General features: G+C 46.0%; 2 protein-coding genes and 1 long non-coding RNA gene across 6 annotated transcripts in view; 2 read left to right on the top strand and 1 right to left on the bottom strand.

The window, feature by feature from the left end:
* LOC112972956 (interferon-induced very large GTPase 1-like) overlaps positions 1 to 2,652 on the top strand; it is a 9,971-nt gene extending 7,319 nt beyond the window's left edge. Inside the window, exon 3 of the mRNA XM_026080227.1 lies at positions 9 to 2,652. Coding sequence (XP_025936012.1) covers positions 9 to 2,162 — 2,154 coding nt within the window. The 3' untranslated portion in view covers positions 2,163 to 2,652. The remainder of the gene's footprint in view (positions 1 to 8) is intronic.
* Positions 2,653 to 5,717: 3,065 nt separating this feature from the next.
* On the bottom strand, positions 5,718 to 18,894 carry LOC112972944 (interferon-induced very large GTPase 1-like). 4 transcript variants are annotated; one of them, XM_026080185.1, is made up of 3 exons: positions 17,070 to 18,894; positions 14,346 to 14,526; positions 5,718 to 14,063 (listed from the first exon to the last, which is right to left on the bottom strand). In XM_026080185.1, exon 3 carries the CDS (start codon positions 14,059 to 14,061, stop codon positions 6,745 to 6,747), a length of 7,317 nt encoding a protein of 2,438 aa, XP_025935970.1. In that variant the 5' UTR covers positions 14,062 to 14,063; positions 14,346 to 14,526; positions 17,070 to 18,894; the 3' UTR covers positions 5,718 to 6,744. The 4 variants fall into 4 exon arrangements, with proteins under 4 accessions (XP_025935970.1, XP_025935972.1, XP_025935971.1 ...); XM_026080187.1 differs by having other exon boundaries at positions 18,262 to 18,894; XM_026080186.1 differs by lacking the exon at positions 14,346 to 14,526.
* LOC112972945 lies at positions 16,647 to 23,723 on the top strand. The gene is made up of 2 exons (XR_003255840.1): positions 16,647 to 16,807; positions 18,888 to 23,723. It is a non-coding gene; the product is annotated as an uncharacterized LOC112972945 (long non-coding RNA).
* Positions 23,724 to 24,368: the final 645 nt, after the last annotated feature.

The raw sequence follows: 24,368 nt of genomic DNA, 5'->3' as shown, positions 1-24,368 counted from the left end.
TTCGTATTAGTGACCTGTGGAATGCTTTGCTGAATGAAAAGTTTGTTTTCAGTTTCAAAAACACTCTGGAAATTGTTGCATACAACAGGTTAGAAACAGTATATAGCCAGTGGACCTGGCAGCTGAGGAGCCACATCCTTCGCTTGCAAATGAAACTGAACAATCGTATTAAAAAGGGAGAAATTCAGCACGTGACCCGAAGAAGCCTTATGGAGGAAGTTCAAGAGAAATATGAGACTATCTTGAAAGATTTGGAACAGTATTTCAGGGAAGATGAAGACAGTGGGGTTTTGATTCARTGGAAAGCAAGCATTGAAAATAAACTGAAAGATCTGAAAGAAGTGCTTGTTGATGAGACACAGAGGAAGTCTGCAGAGTTCATTGAACTAAAGAAGAATCACAGCAAACTGTATCAGAAGAAGTCAGAGTATGAACAGAAGCTTTTTGAAAGAAGCCAAATGTTGGCTTTGTCACTAAAGAACGAAGAGCTGAATGAAGAAAAGCTGAGACAACACTTCGATCTCCTTTGGAAACAATGGGTATAYGAAGTATCTTCAAGCACACCTCCTCCTGAGGAACCAAACATAAACCTTGATATTGAGAATATTCTGCTGGAGCATTTCAAACAAGAACCAAACATAGAGGAAAAAATAAAGTGCTTCTTGCAGAAAGATGCATTTACCATGGATATTTCCAAGCATGTTGTCATGAAGGGAGCACTGCCTGTGATGAAAAAGCCTTTGGACAGCTGTGATATAACCAGAATTGAGCAGCTTAAAGACCRCATCACACAGCTCGTCAGCATGACCATCGACACAAAGGAACAGGAGCGAATGGATTACAACCAAAGTTACATTCATGAGATACTGAATGAAATAAGAAAACAGGTGGACTCTGCAGCCAGTAACTCCAAATATACCTTTACTAATGAATACAGAATACATYTATCAGTGTCTCTATGCAAAATGGCAGCAAAAAGGTTTGAAAATATGCATGAGGCTTTCAAAAGAGCAAACGATCCAACTTTCTACCTGGAGAGCAAGAGAGAAGACTTCTTCAAAACTTTTCAGATTTCCTGCCAAGGAGCAACCTCTATCACAGCATTTGCTGATTTTGTATGTGACAAGCTTTCTGTAGCTCTTCGACAGGCAGTGTATGCAAAGACTGCTATTGACATAGCCTGTGAGATGAGGTCTAACTATCCAGCTTTCAATGGCAATCGATCTAAACTAGAAACAGCTATTCTCATCTCTCTTGCAGAGGAAGAGAATTTTGARAAGTTCAGGCAGTACATTCATTTCCCAAAAGACTTTTTAGAAAGTTTCATTGAAAATTGTGTTAACAACTATTGCTTAGACAAGAAAAATCGAAGGCTGAAGAACTTCTTAAGTATTTCCCTGAATTCATTCCAGACTCGTATTGTTTCTGCTATTTTTGCTTCTACTCAAGTTGTCAAAGACAAATGYGGAAATGTCTCCCTATGGCTGGATGAATTTTGTAGCAGACTTGGAGATAATTTCGAACTTCCCAGAAGTGATCTGAAAAGCACTGAGCATCAGGAAATAAAGGACATAGAGTTCCTTAAGGAGGCAATGAGTAAAGCACTGGCCCCTGTGCTAGAAAACCTGAAACAGGAATTTTCAGTGACTGATTTGAAACCTTTTAACTTGAAACCTCATAAAATATTATTTGAACAGCTCCACGGATGCTGGGAGCAATGTCCGTTCTGCAAGGCTCTTTGCACAAACACAATACCTGGTCATGATGGGGACCACAGCGTCCACTTCCATCGTCCTCAAGCCCTGAATGGTACCCAGTGGATTAGAACAAACCAGTTCGTCATTGAGATTTGCTCCAGTCTTGTAGCAAGTAACTGTTTCCTTGTGCTTGATGATAACAGTGAAATTTCCTATAAAAACTACAGAAAAGCAGGACCAGCTTATGCCAACTGGAGCATCACACCAGACAGCTCCACACAAGCATACTGGAAATGGTTTGTGTGCCATTTCCGCTCACAACTGGAACAAGATTACCACGCAAAATTTGAGGGCAAAGGATCAATCCCTCCAGAATGGGAGAAGTTTACAAAGAAAGATGTGATCTGTGAGCTGAAACAGCTATCACCTCAACATAGCATCTCACAGCACAAAACTGTCTGTTAATGGACTGAATGTATTGGCATCCATTGCAGGCAGTCAAAGAGATTATGCCAGCTGGAAGCTGAATTTTATTTTGCACCTTTTTATTTCAGTTCCTGTTCTTATTTCCAGAAACATGTATAAAATAAACTCAAGCCTTCTAGAAAGAAACCAAACAATAGTGGGCAGATTCTGCAAGATACCATGGCCAACACATAACATCTTTGACTTTCTCTAACCCACTTATGGAGAGTGTGTTTAACTTATGGACTCCATGAAGCAGTTTTTGCTGAAGTCTGTGATTTTAAAGTCAAAATGGACAAATACAATCCTCTCATCTGATGTCCTCGTGAATGGAAATATCATGGAATTTTACCCTTAACCAAGTCTGTATCTTGTGTTTGATCCTGTGGCTCTGCTCTGCCTGTAACACACCTTCCCATGTTTATAGCTCCCATGCTTATAGCATGTTTATCAGTAATAAACATTAACAGGGGCCTGTTGCCTGCTCTCACTTTCTGACATTCTCGTCGTATGTGGGCAGCGTCCTGCAGTGCTGATGGAGGGGGGGGGTCCTCAAGCCCCATTACTTCCTTGCTGCAGAGTCCCGGTGTCTCCCGCTGACCCTGGTGAGAGTCGGTCACACTCTCCTGTGGGAAAATCAGATCCAGGATGCTCAGATCCATGGGGAGGTCGGGAGGCTGTCCCGAGAGGGCCACCTCTCCCTCCCGGCTCAGGCGGTGGATATGGAGATTTCCACGGCTCCTACCACAGACGTGCAGCGATTTAAGCAGTGCGGAATCAGGGCCAGGGCGGAGACAAAGCATGAAAACCAGAAGAGCGGGTCCAACGCTAGCCACGGTCTCTCGTGGTCCTGGGGACAGTGGGGTGGGGAGACGAGGGGCAGGTCCTTGCTCCGGGAGCTGCCCAAGACGTGGGCGCTCGTCGTGGCGCAAGGGGAGAAGCCATCCGGGCAGTAGTGCCCAGGAGGCCGTACYGGGGGTGGCCCAGACGGAGATCCTGCTGCAGGCAGCTCTCACCATGTCAGCTGGAAACACAGCAGCCTCCACCGCAGCCTTCTCGATCCCCGACTGTTATTTGAGCAGCTCTTGGGGGGAAAGGGGGAAGGATTCCCCACATTTTCACTTCTTTTTTTTTTGGGGGGGGGCGTTTCCTTTCTGATTTTCAGCTGTTTTTTTTCTTTTCTCCCTGTTTTTGGCAGATTGAGGGTGGTGGCTGGCTCCCCGTATTTCAGCAGCCTGTTTGCAGGGTTTTTTATTTATTTACTTAGGAAGTTTTTTATGGGCTTGAAATTATCTTGTTTTGTTTTTTTTTTAGCAGGGTTCCTGCCCCCCCCCAAGCAATCACCCGTAGGGTCATTCATTCACTTACATACTGTAGGGTTTTGTTTATTTATCGATCTGAAGGTGTCTGGGTTCAGGTTTGGTCGTTTATTTTTCAGCAGCTCCCCACCACCACCACCACCACCAAACACCCCAGCCATTTCTTTGGGGTGTTCCTTACTAATTTTCACTTGGGGGCTTACTAACTCACACACAGGGGGGATTGTGGGGATGCCCTCTCCCCCCCCTCCCCGAAGCAGCTTTTTGTGGATTCATTTATTCATTTCTTCCTATGTCCGTTTTCTCTGGTCATTTCTTAAATCCTCCCTGGCCTAGGGAAGCTTCTAGAAGCTGCCGCAGCAACAGCTCCTGGTAGGTGCCTCCTGATTGGTGGATGCAGRACTGTTAGCTGTTTCCTGATTGGCTGGTTGCTGAGGCAGCAGGCCAGCAGAGAGAGGCCTCGCCTGCCCTGTGCTGAGGGGAAAAGCTGGGCCTTGTTTTGGGGGAGCTGGGCTTGTTATGGGGGTGCCGAGGGGAGCTGGGCCTTGTTTTGGGGGAGTTGGGCTTGTTATAGGGTGCTGGGCCCTGTTTTGGGAGAGCTGAGGGGAGCTGGGCCTGCTATGGGGAGCTGTGGGGACCTGGCCTGTTAGGGGGTGCTGGTCTTGCTATGGGGGTGCTGGACCCTGTTATGGGGGAGCTGTGCAGACCTGGCTTGTTATAGGGGTGCTGTGCCCTCTTATGGGGGAGCTGAGGGGAGCTGGGCTTGTTATGGGGCTACTGTGCCCTGTTATGTGGAGCTGATGGGACTTGGCCTGTTATGGGGGTGCTGGGCCCTGTTATGGGGAGCTGTGGGGACCTGGTGCATTAGGGGGTGCTGGGCTTGCTGTGGGGGTGCTGGACCCTGTTGTGGGGGAGCTGTGCAGACCTGGCCTGTTATAGGGGTGCTGGGCTTGTTATGAGGGTGCTGGGCCCTGTTATGGCAGTGCTGAGGGGAGCTGGGCCTGTTATGGGGGTGCTGGTCTTGCTGTGGGGGTACTGTGCCCTGTTATGGGGGAGCTGATGGGACCTGGCCTGTTATAGGGGTGCTGGGCCCTGTTATGAGGGTGCTGAGGGGACCTAGCTTGTTATAGGGGTGCTGGGCCCTGTTATGGGGAGCTGAATGGAGCTGGGCCTGTTATGGGGGTACTGTGCCCTATTATGGGGAGCTGTGGGGGTACTGTGCCCTATTATGGGGAGCTGTGGGGACCTGACCTCTTATGTAGGTGCTGTTCTTCCTGTGGGGGTGCTGGGCCTTGTTATGGGGAGCTGAAGGGAGCTGGACCTGTTATAGGGGATGCTCATCTTGCTGTGGGGGTGTTGGACCCTGTTATGGGGGAGCTGAGGGGACCTAGCCTGTTATGGGAGTGCTGGTCTTGCTATGGGGGTATTGGACCCTGTTATGGGCAAGCTGAAGGGAGCTGGGCCTTGTAGGGCAGCTGAGGGGAGCTGGACCTGTTTGTGGGGATTTGGACCTCTTATGGAGGTACTTTGCCATGTTATGGAGGAGCTGGGCCTTGTTGTGGGGAAGCTGAGGAGAGCTGGGCCTTGTTGTGGGGAAGCTGAGGAGAGCTGGGCCTGTTATGGGGGTGCTGAGGGAGCTGGGCCCTGCTAGGTCTGACAAGGTTTCTTGAGGGATGGTTGTACCCACTTGCGGTGGGTCCCAGAGAGGCTGAAAAGACAAACCTGTCTTTGGAGGTTTTCAAGAACAGACTGAACAAAGCCTGAGCAGCCTGGTCTCAATTTAAGTGCTGACCCTGCTTTGAGGAGGAGGCTGGGTTAGAGATGCCCAGCATTTATTTGTCCTTGGAGGCTATGCAGGCATGTGGAGGGTGGCCCAGGGCGTGAGGACAGGTTSCCTACTCTCAATATGGCATGGGCAGCGTTTGGGGAGCAAAGGGCTCCTGGCCCAGTTCTTCCCCTACCCCAGTAGGTAGGGGTGGAGGAGATGGGTTGGGAGCATGCAGAGCATGCCCTGGGAAGGGACTACAACACCCCAAGTGTGCAAAGACACCCATGTACATTTGGGGTGGGGCATGGAGGGGTGCCTTGCATATGAATTTGTTGGCACTGGGCACAGGAAGTCTCCCCACACGCCAGAGCGGCACAGACGTTCTGCCTGAATTCAGCTTCAGTGTTCCTTGGTGATGATCACAATTTGTGACTCACGTGGAAATACAGCTTCCATAGACCAGTCCGCTCCAATTCAACACATTTATTATCAAAGACTACAAGGGATTATAACAAATCACCACACTTGGCCAACTGCTGGAGTCTCAGATCCTTGGGGTTCCAGGTGTCTTGTGGGAACTGTGGAGCAAACACTCCATACTCACCTACCCATCTATCTCCTTGGTCACTGGTATGGTCTCAACCAGTTGCACATTCTCTATACCATTACACAATTCACACCTGCCTGTCTTGACAGCAGAAACACTAAGATCACACACTGATAATTGCTGCTGAAGCTGCAAAATACGTCATTCTCTAAATTGGTTATACAAAGGCTCTTAACAACTAGCAAATCACAAAAGCATTTGGCTTGGCTAAGAGCTAGAGGAAATTTAGCTAGGCCCAGGCACCTGAGTAGGAATGGGTCATGGAAGCCTGGGTACATCTTAACATGTGAAATACACCTAATAAACATGAGTTAAATCACTATCTAAGTCCASACAGGCTGCTGATATTAATTATTTTAGCAACTTCAAAGACAGATAGAAAGTCACTTGTTTATATATAAATGAACAATAATCCCCAAAAAACAAAATAGCACAGGTCCCCACAACTGTCAAACTGCTCTCAGATACCASAGTTCTCTCTTTAAGTGAGACAAGTATTTGCTGCAGGGAAGCTATTTTTTGGCAGTGCCATTTTCTCATAACAGCTGATAARACTGGTACTTTCTAATGTCATCTTTGTTCTTCATCTGGTACTTGATCTTGGTCATATGACTGCTTGATGCAGTAATGCTTTTCTTTTTGCTCTAATGCAAAACTGAGTTCAATGTTTATGGCAAGAAGGGAAGAAAGCTCTGACTTCATCAGAGGAAGCAATAGAACTGAGCAGGAATAAGGGGCAGGAGGAGCGGCCCTTATTTCACCCAAATCTTTGAGCAGTTAGTTTTCATGGCTTGAGGACATGATCATAATAATATTTTGTGGATATACTTGTATTACATTATTCTAAAATGCAGAGCACTTGCAGTTCTTCCTTCGTATCAACTTAGCCTAAAATTTGTCCAGTTCAGAGATTGCTTCCTGCTTTGTAATTCTCTTCCATGGATCAGGTATTTCTCCTTTGCCTTGAAATTTCCCATTGTGCAGTTGTTCTAGCTGTGTCCTGAAATGACACACAAACCATTTCCAGTATGCTTGCATAGATGGATCAGGTAGAATGTTCCAAGTAGAATAAGGATGCCCTGCATCCCGGTATTTCTTGTAAGGAATCCACGTGTTTTCACCAATCCTGAATAAACATTCACTTGCAACGCTACTAGAACAAATGTCAATAACTAGATTGTCTGTTTTATGCCACCTGTATCCCGTCAAAACTTKAGGACGATGGAAAACAAGCTGATGGTCTCCATCGTGCTTAGACATAGTGTTTGTGCAAACAGCCCCACAAAAGGGACACTGCTCCCAGCACCCTGCAGACTGCTCAGCCAGTATTGTGTGTGGCTGCCTTTCAAAAGAGCTCATATCAGCGTTAGCAAACCCTTGCTTAAGTTCATCTTGCAGGGGAGCCAATGCTTTTGTCATGGCATTATTCAGGAACTCTATGTCTGTTGTCTTCAGATGTTCAATGCCTTTCAGGTCCTTTCTGGGCAAGTTTAGCACCTCTCCAAGTGTGCTGCAGAATTCATCCAGCCAAAGAGAGATTTTGTCATTTTTGTCCTTTCTATCTTTGACAACTCTGGTTGCTGTAAAAACAGCTGACTGAATGTTTTCATAGTAATGAGTAAGAGAGTCATTTAARAACATCTCCAGCCTCCTGTTCTTATCTAAACAGTACTCATCAACACGTTTCTTGATATACTCCTCAAAAAAATCTTCTGGGGAATGAAGGTAGTGCTTGAATTTCTCAAAATTTTCCTCTTGTGCCAGGTATTTCAATATGCAAACTTCCAGTTGAGATCTATTGCCACCAAAATCTGGGATTTTARCCTTCATGTCTCGAGCTATGGTAAGAGCTGTCTTCTCATAGACTGCCTGGTAAAGAGCTGGGGAAATCTTATTGCACAAAAAATCAGCAAATGTTGTGACAGAAGTTGCTCCTTGACAGGAAATCTGGAAACATTTAAAGAAATCTTCTCTCTTGCTTTCTAGGTAGATGGCTGGATCATTTGCTTTTTTGAATGCTGCATGCATGTCTTTAAACCTTTCTGCTGCCATTTTGCACAGATACAGTGATAAATCTATTTTGTAATCTTTATTAAAACTATATTTTGCATTGCTAGRGACAGAGTTTATACCTTTCTCTACTTCATTCAGTATTTCATGAATAAAACTTCGACTGTAATCCATTTTGTCCTTTTCTTTCTTATCAATGTTTGCCTTCACATGTGCCTTAATGTTTTCTGTAATGCGATTTATGTGGTTCACCTCAGCATCATCTAAATTGGTAGACCAGGAGAGCCAACTATTTTTCTTAATGACATGTTTCTTCAAGTCAACAGAAAATATGTGCTTTTTGGAAAATATCTTAATTCTTGCTGCTAGATTAGGCTCCTTAAAATGGTCTAGAAGGACATCTTCCACATCAACATCAATATTAACCTGTTCTGGAGGTGGAGCAGCAGAGGACACTTCAGTAACCCAGAGGACCCAGAGAGCATCAAAGTTCTTTCTCAATTCTTTTTCACTTAATTTCTGGCCTTTTATAGACAGAGCCAACTCCCTGCTCCTTTTCAGGAGCTCATTTTCATATTCTGACTTCCTTTCATCCAGTTTACYCTGGTTCTTCTTTAATTCAATAAGTTTCTCACATTTCCTTCTCGTTTCAACAAGAAGTGACTCTTTTAGTTCCTTCAGCTTCAATTCAGTGCTGGATTTCCACTGAACCAGGATCTCACAGTCTTTGTCTTCACTGAAATACTTTTCCAGGTCTTTCATGATGGCATCATTTTTTTCTTGCACTAGTTTTTCAAGGTGTTCTATGGTGACCTTCTGCAATTCCCCATTCYGAATTCGATTGTCCAGTTTCATTTGCAAATCCAGGATGTGACTTCTCAGCTGCCAGGTCCACTGGCTAWATRCTGTTTCCAGTTTCTTGTACGTGGCAATCTCCACTGAATTCTTGAAGCTAAAAACAAAATTTTCATTCAGCAAAGCATTCCACAGGTCACTAATACGAACTTTCAAGCTTGAGAGCCTTAAAATACTGCCCTGCRCTTCCTTCTTGGCAGCTTGGAGAATTTTGCTCTTTAACTCCTGCACRTTTTGGCTGTAAGTGGGGTTGGGTGGCGCCATTGGTGGGTTTCCTTCCCAGAGGTGAGCAAAGTAATGAATGTGGGTGTTGACATCAAAGCGGATGACATCGCTGAAGCAGGTGACATYGCAGAATTCCTGCTGGGCGGCTGTCACTGTCATTTCATCCAGCTTCTCCTGCAGGCGTCTTTGTCCTTCCATGTTTTGTTCCTTTGCAGTTATTTCTCCAACGTTTTGGTGCACAAACAAGCAGCTTGGGGAGAGGTTGACTTGCTTCATCCTCAGAAAAGCYTGCACAGCTATCTGAAGGACATCTTGCATTTCTGAAGGATTTTCTCCAAAGATATTGATCAGAGTCATGTTGCCAATGCCAATGACGAAGGTGGCTAGCTCATTGTCATGATTAAGTGACTGTTTATTGGCCATCTCTATGGCACGAAGTCCTTCTGTGTCAACAATCAGCATGTAATCAAAGTTCACGTCCTGTTGGAGTTTCTCGTCCACCTTAAGCAGCTGCATGAACGCTCCCCGGGTGCACCTCCCCGCACTGACATTAAACTGAAGACCRAACATGGCGTTCAGCAGGGTTGACTTCCCTGTGCTCTGGATGCCAAGCACTGAAAGAACATACACTCTTTTGTCCCCTAGCTTCTCARTTAATTTGTCAAAGATTGCCCCAACCCATCGTAATGGTACGTAGGAAGCATCACCATCCATCAGTTCAATTGGATACCCTGAAACCATCAAATCGGCTGCAATTTCAGGTAGTTTGAAAAAACATTTATCTTTTGAGTTCATTGGTTCTAGAGCTTCATGAATCTGCCCTACCTCTCTCAAAATATGCTCAAGACCAATGGATGAATCATTGATTTCATTTGAGAGGACTTCTAACTTATTCATCAATAGAKTTTTCAGATCGTTTTTTTCATTGCTTTTCTTTATTGCCAGGATTTGATACCATAACTGATGATATTCTTTYTTAAGTTCATCAAGGCGATCAGAGGACAGGTCATCCATAAAGACCTTCATCCATTGTAGGAAGTATTTCTTGGTGTCTTCTGATTGTGACTSGAGAAAGCCAAGGACTGATTTCATCAGCTGATTGAGGGGGAATGCTCTGWCTAATTGCTTTCTTCGTATTGCAGACTTCTCTGACTCAATTTGGCTCCGATGATGTTCTATGCTCTTGTTCCTCTTTTCCTGCAAGCGGGTGAGCTCTTTGTCCTTTTTRCACCATGTGTACCATAGTTTTCCTTGAAGAGGCAGTAGCTGTGATTTGATCTCAGACAATTTCTCTTTTTTCAAGAGTTGCACCAAGGTTTTTGCTTTTGCTTTGGCTGTCACACACTCTTCTGCATCTTCATCAACAATGAATCCATGTTGGTGAGCTATGTCCTGACAGGCATCAAGACTTAAAAGGTTGTTTGACCCTGCTAGTCGATCTCTGATTGTTTTTATCAGCTCACCTATTAATTCTGCTTCATTTCTGTTCTTGATACCTATTTTTATGTTCTGGCTAGATTGGCCAGATGCAACATTCTCTTTTTCASTGAAAAGACAAATCAAAGGCTTTTGAGACTGCCACAGGTCACGTAAAATTTTCATGCCTTTCTTGTCTCTCTGATCAGACTCAGATAAGAGAGCCACATTCACAGAAGATATCTCCTGTAAAAACTGCAGTTGTGGTTCATGGTCTCTTGCATCTCCAYGCAGATTACAGAAAGCAACACAGCAGTCAAAAGTGTCATCAGCACTGCCACTGGGACAGTACCAAGAGATCTCCACAACACCTTTCATCAGAAGACAGTCTTTGGTGCTGCCWTTGCAGTGCCGATGGAAGAAAGTGTCATGTTTGTGTTTACTCAGCAGAGCATTCAGGATCTGCGACTTGGAAGAGGAAGAACTCCCAATCCGTATGAAGGACACAATGGGTGTCTCTGCCTGATAAATCAGTTTGTTTTTGTGACTCTTAATTGTGGTCTGCTTTCCCAAWTTTTCCGTCCCTTTCCAGCTCTTTTTAATTTGGCTGAGGGACCAGAGAGGGAACTCTATCTGTGAGGTGCATGGATTTGGTACCAGGAGGGGAAGCGCAAACTGGCAGAAAGCGAGCTTTGTTGAAAGGTACTGTCTCATGAAATCATTGGCACAGTGAAAAATCGCCATCTGGAGGTCCATGGGGTGTACATGACTCTCCCTGTTTGCAGACTCATTGGATCCTTCACCAAAATCAGTGAAAAAATCATCGAAGTTGCCAGAGGGTTCATGCTTATTTTCTGGAATTTTTGGTATTTGTGTTACTTCTTGGTTACTTTTGTCTTTGCAAACTAGGTATCTCACCCGATAATCCACCRTTAATAGCTTTTGCAAGAAGTAAAATGGTAGTTCATTGTCCTTGGTGGGCTGACTGTCATGTAAAGATGTCTTGTATATTAGGTGGAAATCTTCTGTCCCCATTTTTCTTGGATAGTAACTTTCTAGTCCAAGGCGCCTGAGTAAATTGAGGAACTCCTGATTTGCAATTACTTCATTTATTTTGGATTCACTGCAAGATTTCTGCTCAGATTTTGATATAGACTGACTAGAAGGTTTTATTCCTTGAAAAGTGTCTTCCATGTCTTTGATTATATTGTGTTTTTTCAGATCATCGTATGTGTCATCCAAGCATCCATTGGTAAAGGAATGCAAGTCTCTTTCCAGCATCTCCCAGTCTTTGCATGCATTGTGCTTTTCAAGGAGARTTTTTATCTCTGTGGACCATGAATTCTTCATTTGATCTTTCATGACAACTAAACGGTCATGCTTCTGCTCAAGAGACAGCTCTTTATATTCGGGTGTTACAGTTAGACCCATCACCAGCAGGAAGGCCTGAGCTCTGTAAACATCCTGGTCCTTCAGACTCAGATATTCTTTATGTGCCATTTGCATTTCCTTTATCATGAAATTAATTTCTGGACATCCAAGGAGGTACTGAAAAGTGCTGCTTTCCACTTGGTATCCTGTGCTGGTCGTAACTAAAAGCACTAACAGTTCTATGTCTTTCTGCATTCTCTCTCGGAGAAACTGGAGTAAGGAATAAACAGATAGGCTTATGGTCAGAGTGGCTTTTATCTTTGCTTCATGAATAGCAGCGGCAGAGGCTTCCGGTGCATAGGTGATTTCCTGAATGTACTCTTTCATTTGCAGCAGTGTCTTAGTGAGATCTTCAAACTCAGAAATATTGRGAGTTTCAGGAATTGTGTGCTCAGTGTGAAAGATCCATTGCATAATAAAAGAAGCCCTGGGAAAATCCTTAACAGAATACACATGAGGATCCAGCAGGCACCTCAGCAGAGATTTGATATACATGGTGTTTTCTGAAGATGACTTCTGGCAAGACAAAACRGTATTTACCAGAAACTCCTGCAATGCTTTGTCTGACAGGCACATATTGATCCAGACACTATGATTTTTTGTTTTTTCATTCAGATTCTGTTTGAAATCTATCAACATGAGCAATTTCTTTTCATCCACTGTGAACTCCCAGGCCTTCACTCCCTCTAAGAAAGCTCTGGTCTCTTCCACTGCACTGACTAGTTCCTCTCCAAACAACATGCTGACATTGTGATTAGTTAGAGCTTCATACRCAGCCTGAAGGCTGCTACTCATTTGATGAACAGATTTAAAATCGTTGCTGTGGTTAGACAGGACTATATCCCACACTGGGAGCAGCTGAAAGCCTCGGTCAATAACACACCAAGTTGTGTTACTAGTTACTAGCCCAGATTTCCACTGAGCAAGGGAATCCACCTCTGATGGGCCTCCTGTTTTGGTCACAAATAGCTGAATTGTTGTCTGYGCATCTCTTCTGTCTCCTCCCTGAAATGTTGCCTCGAAACTGGATTTTGCAATATCAGAGCTCACTCCTGCACTGACACCAAAGCTGTTGTAGCTGGCCCCAATGTAGCAGTTCAGTGCTTCAGATGCTTGTCTCTTCATCTCTTCCYGCTGCTCAGCCCTGAATCCTTCTGTAGATGCTTTCCACCAGAATATTCCCCCAAAGTGTAGGGGSCCCTGGTTTACGTGGGACCCAAACCTGCTGAAGAAGCTCCCACACCTGCTTTTCAGCATGTTGAGCCTGTTTGCTTCCTGAGTGATGCTCAAAAGTTGCTCAATGTCTTGCAGCTCCCGCAGGGCCGCATCCGAGAGGCGAAGCTGATGCTTTTGGAAGTAGCAGGAGGCCAGAGGGATGTACTGGTACTTGGTGGTGCAAATGTATGCCTGCTCAGAGCATGACTGGTGGGTTTCCTCTGACTGTGAGGAGCTGTTGTAATCTACACCAACTTCAACATTAAACCCCCAGAACCYGGCTTTGGCAGCAACGCTGATGCTGAACCCCAGCTGCTCCATGGACTTGGTGAAAGTGGCTTCTGCTGCAGAGGATGAAAACTCTTTYTTCTCAAGCAGTGACCCTTGTTCTGGACCAGCGAGCTTGAATCCATCAGGAATGTTGATGAGCTGCTCTCGCTTTGCCAGCATGTCCACAAGGCTGTTGGTTCTGTAAATGCCCTGCAGGGCCAGTCCCCCTGATGCTCGCCTTAAGACTTCCTTATCGGASACATTYTCACTCCTGCACACTGATTCCTCCTGCTGCTCCAGTTGCTTTTCTATCCTCTGCAACACCTCCACCAGTGTCTTCTCAGATAGTGTCCAGTACTCCTGGGGAATGTCCAAGGCTTTCCACAGCTCCTCTTTCTTTCTTATAAATTCCTTGGTGTGACTGCTGCTGTTCTGCAATTTTTTCAACTCCATCAGGGCTAACTTGGCTGCTTCTTGCCTCTCTTTTGTCATCTCCAAGTGCTTCTTCTGCAACTCCTCAACAGTTTTCTTCTTGTCTGTTATTTCCAGGAGTTGTTGGAGTGCCTTTTTTTCCCAGGGATACTGTACTTCACATTCCAGCTTAAGGTAATCTTCATATTGCAGATGTTTCAGAGCTTCTCTGGACTTAACCCCCAGTATCRCCGACAGTTTTGGGAGCCAGTATTCTGCATCCAGTCCTTCTCTCTCACAGCTTTCCACCAGTAATTTTTTAGCCAGATATCCCTTTTCGGCATCATCTGATCTGTCCTCCTGTGTATCCATGGCTGTGAAAGAGGAAAACATACTTTTGTCATGCAAACCTGATAATTCTCTCAGTTCAGTTGAATACTGAAGAGAATTTTTCAGTCCATAAAACTTCCATGTGTATTCAGCTTTCGTCCYACCCGCTACACTTTCTTACTGACCTTTTCCAACATAGGTATTGATCCTAGGTACTTGTTACTGTACTCTYTGACCTTTCAGAGCCTTTAATGTCAGCTTGTATTTTACACTCATTGTATATTTGAACAATACAATTAATRGATTTGGGATCTGATCCATCTCACCCTACAACAGATGCTCCTTTTGGTCAGATGATTGGCGCTCCAGACGATAAAGGGAAATTCCACTAAGACAGTACACTGTCACACGTCAGGCTCAGTTGACAAGGCAGGGTTGTAAAGATGAAGATAGGGAGCACCTCAAGGATTCAAGAATAAAAACACCAAGATGGAAAGTTACAAAATCCTAAAGGAGAAAAACAGGCAGTCAGGAGATGGCAACCCATGAACATCAAGGATTCGTTCCAGGGAGCTGTGGAAGCCAACCCTTCTCTACCCACTCGATGACTGCCCAACCAGCAGAGACTCATCAGGGGCTTTTGGGGGTATGAGCAGACTATTGCTTAGCCTGGGAGCTAAACCCAGGTACCCATTGTGTACATTAGCCCGGGAACTGCTTTGTATTTACAAAGTGTGGATCTCCTGCTTGCATAGTCTCTTTTGCATGCAGCAAAAGGTGCCCAAAAAGAGTGTCCCAGGACAGGACTATAATGTTTGTATGCTGTAGCATTTTCAAGGATAGGAAGACCAAGCCTCGCCATGAAGTCAAAGCTCAATCTGACTGTAATTTAAAAAGAATCCCCCAAAATAGGGATCATCCCAGAATACCAGACCACTTGCCGATCTCTGAAGTACTGGCCTCACTGCCACTGATTTGTGGCTGCTGACATGGGAGGGTGTGGGGTTCAGGCCTGCTTTCTCATGGGGAGAAGATGTGACAGGGTATGAAGGATGCAGGTAGGCTGGCCTGTGCGGCCGGGGCCTGGAGACCTAGGGAAAAGGCCTAGCTCCAGACATGAGGCCTTGGGTGCCCGAATCACCTTTCTGTGCCCCAGATTTTTCATAATGAGCCAGATGACCTGGGAACACACTGTCTCTTTTCCTAGCATTCCAGGTGCTGCTTTTAGAGCATGATCCTGGGAGTAGGAACTATGTACCCAGGGTCATGGTGGGAGAGTCTTGAGGGAGCTACAGGAGCATGAAGCCTGCTGGGACAGTTTCGGAGGAACATCTTGGGCCAGATGGGTGAAGGCTGTGCTAGTCAGTGTCTGTCCTCTCTGTTTGCAGGCTCATCTGGTTTCAAGACAAAGGCTGGATGTGGGAGAGCCTGAGGGAACGGTGTTGACAGTGCAGCAATATGTGCCCTGTCATACTACTGGACAGATCATGATCTGCCCTCTGTGAATGAAGCATTGCCAACTGCATCTACAGCCCCTGAAGAGAGGGAGAGAAACACCCACATGCATTTTGAAGTCCTGGGACAGTTTCATTAGAGAATGGATTATTAAAGAATGGAAAACTGAGAGGAGAATGCAGTAGCCACAGGAATTCCTGCTTTATCAAGACCAGTACTTATTTATTTCTTTAATAATAAGAAAGAAGCTGAGTCTAACTGTGTTAGTACATGGGAAGGACCACTAAGCATATTTATGGAATAAATCAGGATCTCTTCTTTTGTTGGTATAGTGACAAAAATCCTGGTATTATGGGTGGGACTGTAGTGTATGCTGAAGTATTTATGCAATTTGCCTGTAGAAAATAAGGCAAATGGTATAACTAGCAGCAGGTACAGTAGGTAAGTAGAGACCTAACATGGGAAACCTCCCACCCCATTTTAAACTTATCCAGTGTAGACATCTCCATGGGCACTAGTCACTCCAGTCTCCCTTCAAAGGCAATGGACAGGAATAGCCACCTCAAGGATGCTTTTCCTCAGCCCTACCCCAGAGGAACTGGACTCTGGAAGTGCTTGTGTCTTTGAAGGGCCCGTAACAGGAGACAGACTAATTTGGGTGGAGATGTTTAGATTCTAAGAGAGGTGAATCCCACTATAACATTTTAAGGAAGAAATGCAAAAACTTCTAGGCTTGGGGAAAGAATAGGATGTCCCATGAATGCAGCACATTATCAAAGTATTGCCATATTTTCTAATGCACAGGTCTGGGAGGCAACACCATTCAAGCTGCCTGCACAGATGTGGTGGAACGCAACTACCCCCCACACACACACATACACACATCTCGAGCCCAAAGCGTAGCAGAGCGCAACTACCCCCCCCCCCCATCTCAGGCCCAAAGTGTGGTGGAGCACAACTATCCCCCCTGCACAAAAACACCTTATCTCAGGCCCCAGCTGACTGCAAATAACTGATAGTGCCCAGGGCTGACCGGGAGGAACTAGGCAATGCTGGTTGCAACTGCTGAGGCCAGAAATGGGCATGAGATCAGCAAAAAGGTGTATTTTCCCCAACACAGCATGAGATCAGCAAAAAGGTTTATCTCCACACCAAATATTTTATGACCATGAGTCAAACTCCGTGCCCATAAATAGCGCTGCAGCCTAGAGCCCACTGAGCTCTCCTGCACGGCAGTGGGCTGCACGGHGGTGAATCTCCCCTTGAGTTGGGACGCCTCTCAAGGTTAMTCTCCTGGARTTAAGAGAACCTCTGACAAGAAACCGTTGGAGTGGTAAGAAACCGAGACTCGGGCACTAACAAATGTGCAGTAAGATTTGCTTGCTATGACTACACTGTATGGCCATCTTCAGTAAATCTGTTTTCAATAAACCCAGACATAATAATAAGAATAACCTACTAATAACCAATAACCTTCTTCCCCCTCCCTTCGCCCCCGCGACAACACCTGCTCAAATTCACCTTAATATTTTCCATTCCTGACCCCTGGTCCCTGAATTTCCCTGTTCAATCACTCTGTTACTAGAAGAACTTACACGTTGACTGTATCCAAAAACAGTTCCTTCAGGCTAGAAACAGGCCAACCAGCTATTGAAATGGCTGGCATGGTTCTGCTCAGTACTCCCATATCTGGATCTTGGTTCCGTCATGCTTCCATTCCCCACTTCTTTCTGAATATGCCTCCCCTTATCTCACCTTCTTGCCCTGCTCCTGGACCCAGCATGCAACCACTAATCCCACCATACCCCTTCCTAATGGACTACCCATTCCTGACTCCTATGAGGCCACTCTTCAGCTTCAGCTCCCAGCCTGCTCTCTCACCCACTCGTCAGGCACTGCACTCCCTCCAAGTCCGTCCCTGCTTCTTTGAGCTGTACCACTCTGCTGCTGACTTACTTTGTTCTTGCCTGCTCTTGAACATCTTTCTCCCAGCCCCGAGCTCAGCCCCTACTTGCAGATACCTGCTACCTCCCCAGCCTCACTCGTGCTGTCTTGCAGTGGAGAGCTGCCTTCCAAACTCGACACCCTGTCCAGACTTCAGCAGTCAGCTCCTGGGCACAGTCCTGTTTTTAGAACAGCGCCAGGGCACAGGCATAACTCCACAGCCATCCATGCTGGGACACTGCCAGGCCCCTGGCACAGGTGGGCTTCAGGCCAGCACAYCCACCCCAGGGCCCATCCCCAGGGAAGGGGCATCCCCAGGGCAGCTTGGATGAGCCCTGGCTGGTGGGGAGAGTCTTCCAGGCTGGCCATAGCCAGCCTGGCCAGRGGCTCGCAGCAGAGAAGGGGCTCCACAGTGGTTATTTTCCTGGAATAGACAGCAATTCTCTCTCCCTTCAGTCCTGGTGCCAGCTCTTGAACCCAGACTTTTCACCTTTGCTTACATCAGTCTGTCCCTGAAACCCTCCCTGGATCCCTTCTTCTTTCCAGCCTGCTCCTACATGCAACCCTCCTGCCTCAGTCATACCCTCCCAAATCTGCCCTCACACCACAGGCACCGTGAGCTTCTTCAACAGACTGACGAGGAAAAGCTGCTTCCTCCATCCCACACTCCAGAGCAGACACCCATTTGTCTCATGTGCTAAAATCCCTTCTCTCTTTCCCTGGCAACTCTCAGTTCGTCAAAAAAATGCATCAAATACAAAGCCGAGGACAAAAAGGACCCCCAGTCAGTCCTGCTTCCTCCCCCTCCCTGCCCCAAAGCACACAGGCAGAGAAAAATCATACCTTCCCTCTTCAGTGCTCTGCATCTCCSTGTGTGTTCGCAGCCCAGCTCACCCCCTTCTTTTTATATAGACACAAGTTATCTTGAAAGTAATGTCCCCTTCCTGTTTGCACAAAGGGGTGAAAAGGGTTTGTGCTTTCTGGGAAATCACATGTATTCACGGTGACCACGGAGTCAGCTTGTGAAAGGGAAACCTAGAAGCTGCAGCAAAGTGAAGAACAACATCCTGCCACTGCCAAGGGAGCCCTGCTAGATTTGCATTCCTGGGTCCCTAGCTTCTCCCCCATCTGTTTCCTGATTGTTTCTGTTGCTTCTGCACAATGGTGTCAGATATAAGCTGTACGAAACTGAATGCATGCTGATAAAGCTGCTGCCTGTGATCTCAGCGTTAAAGGGAGAGAGCAAAGAGCAGGGTTTGGACAGCTTTCAGGACTCTGTTGAAAATCTCTCTGACACGCATCTCTTCCCCTCAGTCCTCCTTTCCCCATCCTATTTCACTCAGTAGCATCCTCCTCGAGCCCACTTTTGGATCTTTCTGTCTGAAATTCTTACAGATATCATTCATTCTCATCAAAAATGTCTGCTTCCCTTTCATTGCATGCATTTTATGTAAATTTTTCCTCTCCAGGTTTCACACCACAGCTGTTCAGCTGAACTGGGCAGCTCAGGGAGGTTCAGCTTGTGCAGCACGAGGTCTCTGCAGTGAGGTGTCCATCTGCCTCYGCGGGAGAGTGATTCCTGGTTGTCTGCCTTGGGGCGAGCTGATTCTTGCTCTAGGCTTGGTTGGGCACAGTGGGAGTTTGGAGATGGAGCCCAGGTTACACCCAGGTGTGCCTATCCAAGATCTGAGAGCTGAACATCATGCCCAGGTGCTCCAGTTCTTTCCACCTAGTTCCCATTCTGCAACAGCAGTCTCCTGTCATTCCTTTTCATCTCTCCTCTCCTGCACTGCATCGTTTCCCATTCCAGCTTCAACCTCCTACTTGCCACAATCACTTTTGCCACCATTTTCTGCCTGCTCTGCTCTTCATCCCCTCTCCCTTCACTTCCAACCTTTGACCCTCTAATCACTCTCCAGTCTTGTCCCAAAATGAAAGAACAGAGAGTCAGGAGATGGCAATTTAGCATCATCTAGGATCATTTCTAAAGAATAATGGAGGTCAACCTTTCCCCTCCTGACTGATGATGGCCCAGCCACCAAAGACTCATCAGGGGCCTCACTTGGGGTACTAAGCTGACTAATGCTGAGCCAGAGAGCTCATTAGTCCTAGCTATCTATTGTGTGCAGTAGCAAATAAATAATTGCTTTTAAGGTAAAAGTTTGCAAAGTCTCTATTCACATGGCAAAAGGTGCCTGAACAGAGTGAGCCAGAGACCAAGGGATACAAAAGTCCCAATCTGCACACTGAGACTGATCCCCTAAAAAGGGAGTTCATCTCCATTAAATGTTGACATCTGCTGTGCAGATGTTTATATCCAGCAAGAGCTGCTCATCACAACTCCCTTCATGATCAGTGGAGAGGGGTAGACACACACTCCATCTCCCCTAGAGTAGTATCTCAGAGAGGCAAGGACTGTCCATGTCTCTCCCCTGCCTGCATGGGTGTCTCGGGTGACCAGCTCACCAACAGAAGGTCAAAGCTAGCATGAAGAAACTCCAGCCTTGGCTGCAGAGCACATTGCAGAGGGCTACAGCAGCGTCCTGCTCTCTGGTTCTTGCCTTGCACTGGTGTGTCATGAGGACTTGTCAGGGTTGCAAGACTCAATCTGCAGATAGACAAGGGAGGAGCAGGAAGCTGCTTGTGGGTTAGGTATGTGGGAGATGAAGGCTGAGGCCGGGGCAGGTGGAAGTGGCATGATCTCAGCACAGGAGTCCCTGGGTCGGAAGGGTTGTCTGTAGAGGAGAACAGTGCTTTGTGTTTAAGTAAGTCTGCTGATGATGCCCAGCTTGTGGGTAGTACTTCAAAATTTCAGGCCTTTGTCACAGATATTGGAAGTTTGCTGGAAGCATCCATCTTGCTGGATCTTGCAGGGACCTCTGCCAAAGGCCTCTCCTCTTAGCATCCTCCATGGAAAATGTTTGGAAGCAGGCTGAGCCTGTTCTTGACCTTCAGTGCTAAATTAGCATTGAACTGGAGTAAACAGTGACTTGAAATATCAAACAGTTCTTCCAGTCAGGAAGGAGAAAGTGTGACAATTAAACACTGAGATAGCGATACAACTAAAACCAAAATACAAATACTCTTTTGGAACGGCTGAATTAGCTACTGAGTCTGAAATGAAAAGTGAAAGGAGCCTGAGAGCCAGTTTCAGTCACAGCCTGGTTTAGCCCTCTCAAAGAAAGATTCCAATTTCTGAGAAACGGAGCAAAGCTGAGCCAGGAATGGGTGAAAAGAGGAAAAAAATCAAAGTGATTTTTAAATCTGTTCTGAATTTGCATAAAGAGGATGAGCTTGAGAGAGCTGAGAGCAGTGCAGGGATTGCTTTTTGTCTATCCCCGAGGCATGATGGCCCCTGAGGACACAGCTGCAAACACAGTGCCAGCCCTGATAGTCAGTTACTGGGGGGAAGAAAAGGCTCATCAACATCATGGAGGGGGCACTGACAGCTTTCCTGTAAATGTGCAGACTGCCAGATAGAGGGGGCATCTATCACCTCCTCTTTATTTGGCCAGTACTTTTCAATCTTTAGGTGCTTTATTCTGTTAAAGAACTTCTTTTTTGATCGTATGTTTTGACATGGTTACGACATGGTGCGGAGTCCAAGGTCAGCACATGCTGCCGCTTCGGCATTTAATTTGGCTTTTATCTATTCCTTCAGCACGTTATCGGTATCATTAATCAGTCATAAGGAAACTCAAGTCTCTTTCCAGGTCTGCCCACTTCTGGTTTTCCACATGTTCCACATAAGACAGATGTTTCTTCTTCTCCTTTTTGTCTGTGTTCATTTTACAGATTGCTCATCTTGTTCATGACAAGAAAAAAACAAACAAAATGGTCTTTAGTTGACCATTCATAAAGAATAATTATTAATGAAGCTTGTAATAAGTTCTGGTCTGCTTGCAGAAAAGGCAGGAAAGTTGCATGCATTTGAATAACACAGTCACTTCTTGGTCCCTGTCCCAAAATTACCCTTGTATTTTCTTTCTGGCTAATGGGTAGGGGTTGCCTGACAGCCTGATAAAAAGAAATAAGTAATCAGTGAAAAAAAGAAATCAGTTACTGATAATGGCTGCTCAGTGGCTATGTTTGTCTGCAGCTGTTTTGTATTTCATAAAAAAAACAGTGAAAATTTTAATAGAAGAACACATAAAAACTGGAGTAAACAGTGACTTGAAATATCAAACAGTTCTTCCAGTCAGGAAGGTGCTTTGGAGGAAGCGTGACAATTAAACACTGAGACAGTGATGCAAATAAAACCAAAATACAAATACTCTGTTGGAATGGCTAAACATAGGAAAAGGGTGGGCTCCCTTAATAAAGAAGGGGATAGGGTGTTTGGATTAAAGGGTTATAAGACTGTACAGAAATACCCTAAACACAGTCGGTGAATGGTTTTTTTTAACCCTAAAGAGAATTAATTGTCATTCTTCCCCAATCCCTTGAAYTGTGAAATCTCCTGTTTCACCCATCCCCGTGGACATTTGGAGTGCAAGGCACCTGAGACAGATTGACTCAAAATAGCCTCATAGCCAAGTTGTAAGCAGGAGACCAAGAAAGATGTTCAAGGGTGCTAGATACACAGCAGCTGGCACAGAGAGCAAGCTGCTGTTAGCACTGGAACAAGAAACGGCACCAGGGCTCAGAGCGCATATCTTACAAGGCTGGGCCTAAATCCAAATATGTTAACCAGGATTTATCAGCAGCTCCCTACTGTGTCTCGGGGATTTTCTGATAATAATAGATTCTCTTATGAAACCGTCAGAAGCTTGACCCAGTAGAAGAGTTGTGAACAAAGTGGTGTCACCYTTCCTGATCACCTTCCCTGGGCACTCCTGGCACCATCTGGCCACATTCAAACCATCAAAGACTCTCTCCTCCCAACCAGGGCCCAACCAAACTGTCCTGGGGATGCCCTGCTACCCGGRCTACCCCCTGCCTCTACCTGGGGATGGTTTGGGGCCAGACACATTGGCCTGTGCCCCCTCATGCTAGCGGCTGTGCTGGCAAGTCAACAGAGAGGACATGGAGTTGGTCTGAGCCCAAACTGCAGCAGAGATGATCTGCTCCCAGCAGAGATGACCTGGCTCTGTGTCTCGTAGCGTGGACACAGCCAGTCTCTCCCTTCAGCCCAGCCACCAGCCAGTGCACTGAGGTTCCTGGCCCTCATGTCGGTCTGCAGGATGTTTTAGTCTCCTTAGTCTGCTCCAGTATCCAGCCCTTCATCTCACTCCTGCACCTCGGCTGCTCCTCTGCTTCTGCCAGTCTGCCCAGGCACCTYTCCCACTTCCATTGCTGCCTTCTCCTTGGAGTTTGGGGGTGCTTAACTGCAAGAACTTAAGGACCAGTTGATGAGAAGCTGTAAAACATGAGGGAAGCTGTTCAACCTGTATGAAATCAGGAAGCCCTGGCTGTTGTGAACTGATGTGGAGCCTGATGAGCAATGGCCGTGCACCAAGGAGCTGSGCAAATATTTCTTCACTACTACATATATGTGGGTGTCCAAGGTTCACTACAGCCTTTTTGGATCCATTGTGTTCATGCAGGGACAAAGTCTGTCTTCATTGCCACCACTCTCAGTAAGATCCACTGAGAAGATGCAACTCCATCAGTCAAGCAGGTCGAGGCTGCCTTTCCAGGCTCTTGAGGTGCAGCATCTTATTGAAAAGAGCAGAATGGAAGTTCCCATTGTACCCCCATGCTKCAGGGAGTCTAAAAGAATATTTGGCAGATCTTAAGTCTGATGAACAAAACTGATGGCACAGCAAGTGTTTTCTTGCTGCTAGCTCTTGTAGTTCCTGAATCTGGACTGTGTTATAGTAACACTTGACAGTGGCCAACATTAATACTACAGGCCAAGGCTGTCCTGAAGAAACAGAGACACCAAGGAGGCTTCATCTCACTTCTCTGTAGTCATGTAAATTTCAGGTGACTAAGGCCAGTGAGTTCTTCAAAATGCTCTACAGAGAAAGACCTCTTTTACCCTAGAGGGACCTAGATGCCTAACATGAACTCATGGACTAATTTTAAACTACCTAAAAATGACTCTGAGAGCCAATGTCGTTTGGGATCTCTATGAGTCTGTCATTGTCAATGGCCAAATAGTAGCATCTGTCATGGGAACATCACATGCCTATTGCTGAGACTAGGCGCTACAGCCCACCTTAGCAAACTGCCCTGTCTTTCTGCAGAGCCGGTACCAACTTTATTTTGCAAGGCAACTTTTTTAGAATCACAGAGTGATTCTAAACAATAGGGCTAGATAGATCTTGAGAGGTCATTAAAACCTTGAGATGTCATGTAAAGCTTTTCTGAGCGTGATCAGTTATTATCTCTGCCCATAAGCACCTCCAGAAATGGATATTTAATTCCTTATCAGACAATCTAACTATCTGAGTGCTTCCTAGTCTTGTTGAAAAAGTTGCCCTACCTTGGGTTTCCCTTATTATAATCTAATCCACAGAGGACACAGAGAAGAATTCAATTTATTTCACTTTAGAGCTACCTCTTACATCATTGAAGATCTCTATCATGTTTCTTTTCTTCAGCTTTTCCCCACAGGCTGTACTTTCCTGGATCTCTGGCCACTCTCCCTCATCTCCTCTGGACAGTTTGTCCACATGTTCTAAAACTGCAATGTCCAGCACTATTGTCGTGGAAATGAATGGAATACAATTTAGGTTCAGGTCAGAGCAGAAGCAGTTTATTACCGTAGCTCAAGGGGAGAGCACAGAGGAGCAGAGTGACAGCCCCTGGYGATACGAACTCCCTCACCTGCGAGAGATCCGGCAAGGAGTCGGGGGCCTGGCAGAGTACGTGGAAGCAGCCCCCGACCTGCTCTGCCCTCCGCACCCCGACCAAAACCGGCCAGGGCAGGGCGTACGTATTCTGTTTTGTTACTGGCTTCACAGCCGGTAGCTGCTTGAGCTGAGCACAGTCAAGATAAGGAA

The sequence above is a fragment of the Apteryx rowi genome, unplaced genomic scaffold, assembly GCF_003343035.1.
Source record: "Apteryx rowi isolate R43461 unplaced genomic scaffold, aptRow1 scaffold_511, whole genome shotgun sequence".
Classification (NCBI taxonomy): domain Eukaryota; kingdom Metazoa; phylum Chordata; class Aves; order Apterygiformes; family Apterygidae; genus Apteryx; species Apteryx rowi.
This window is presented reverse-complemented; position numbering and strand designations above follow the sequence as displayed.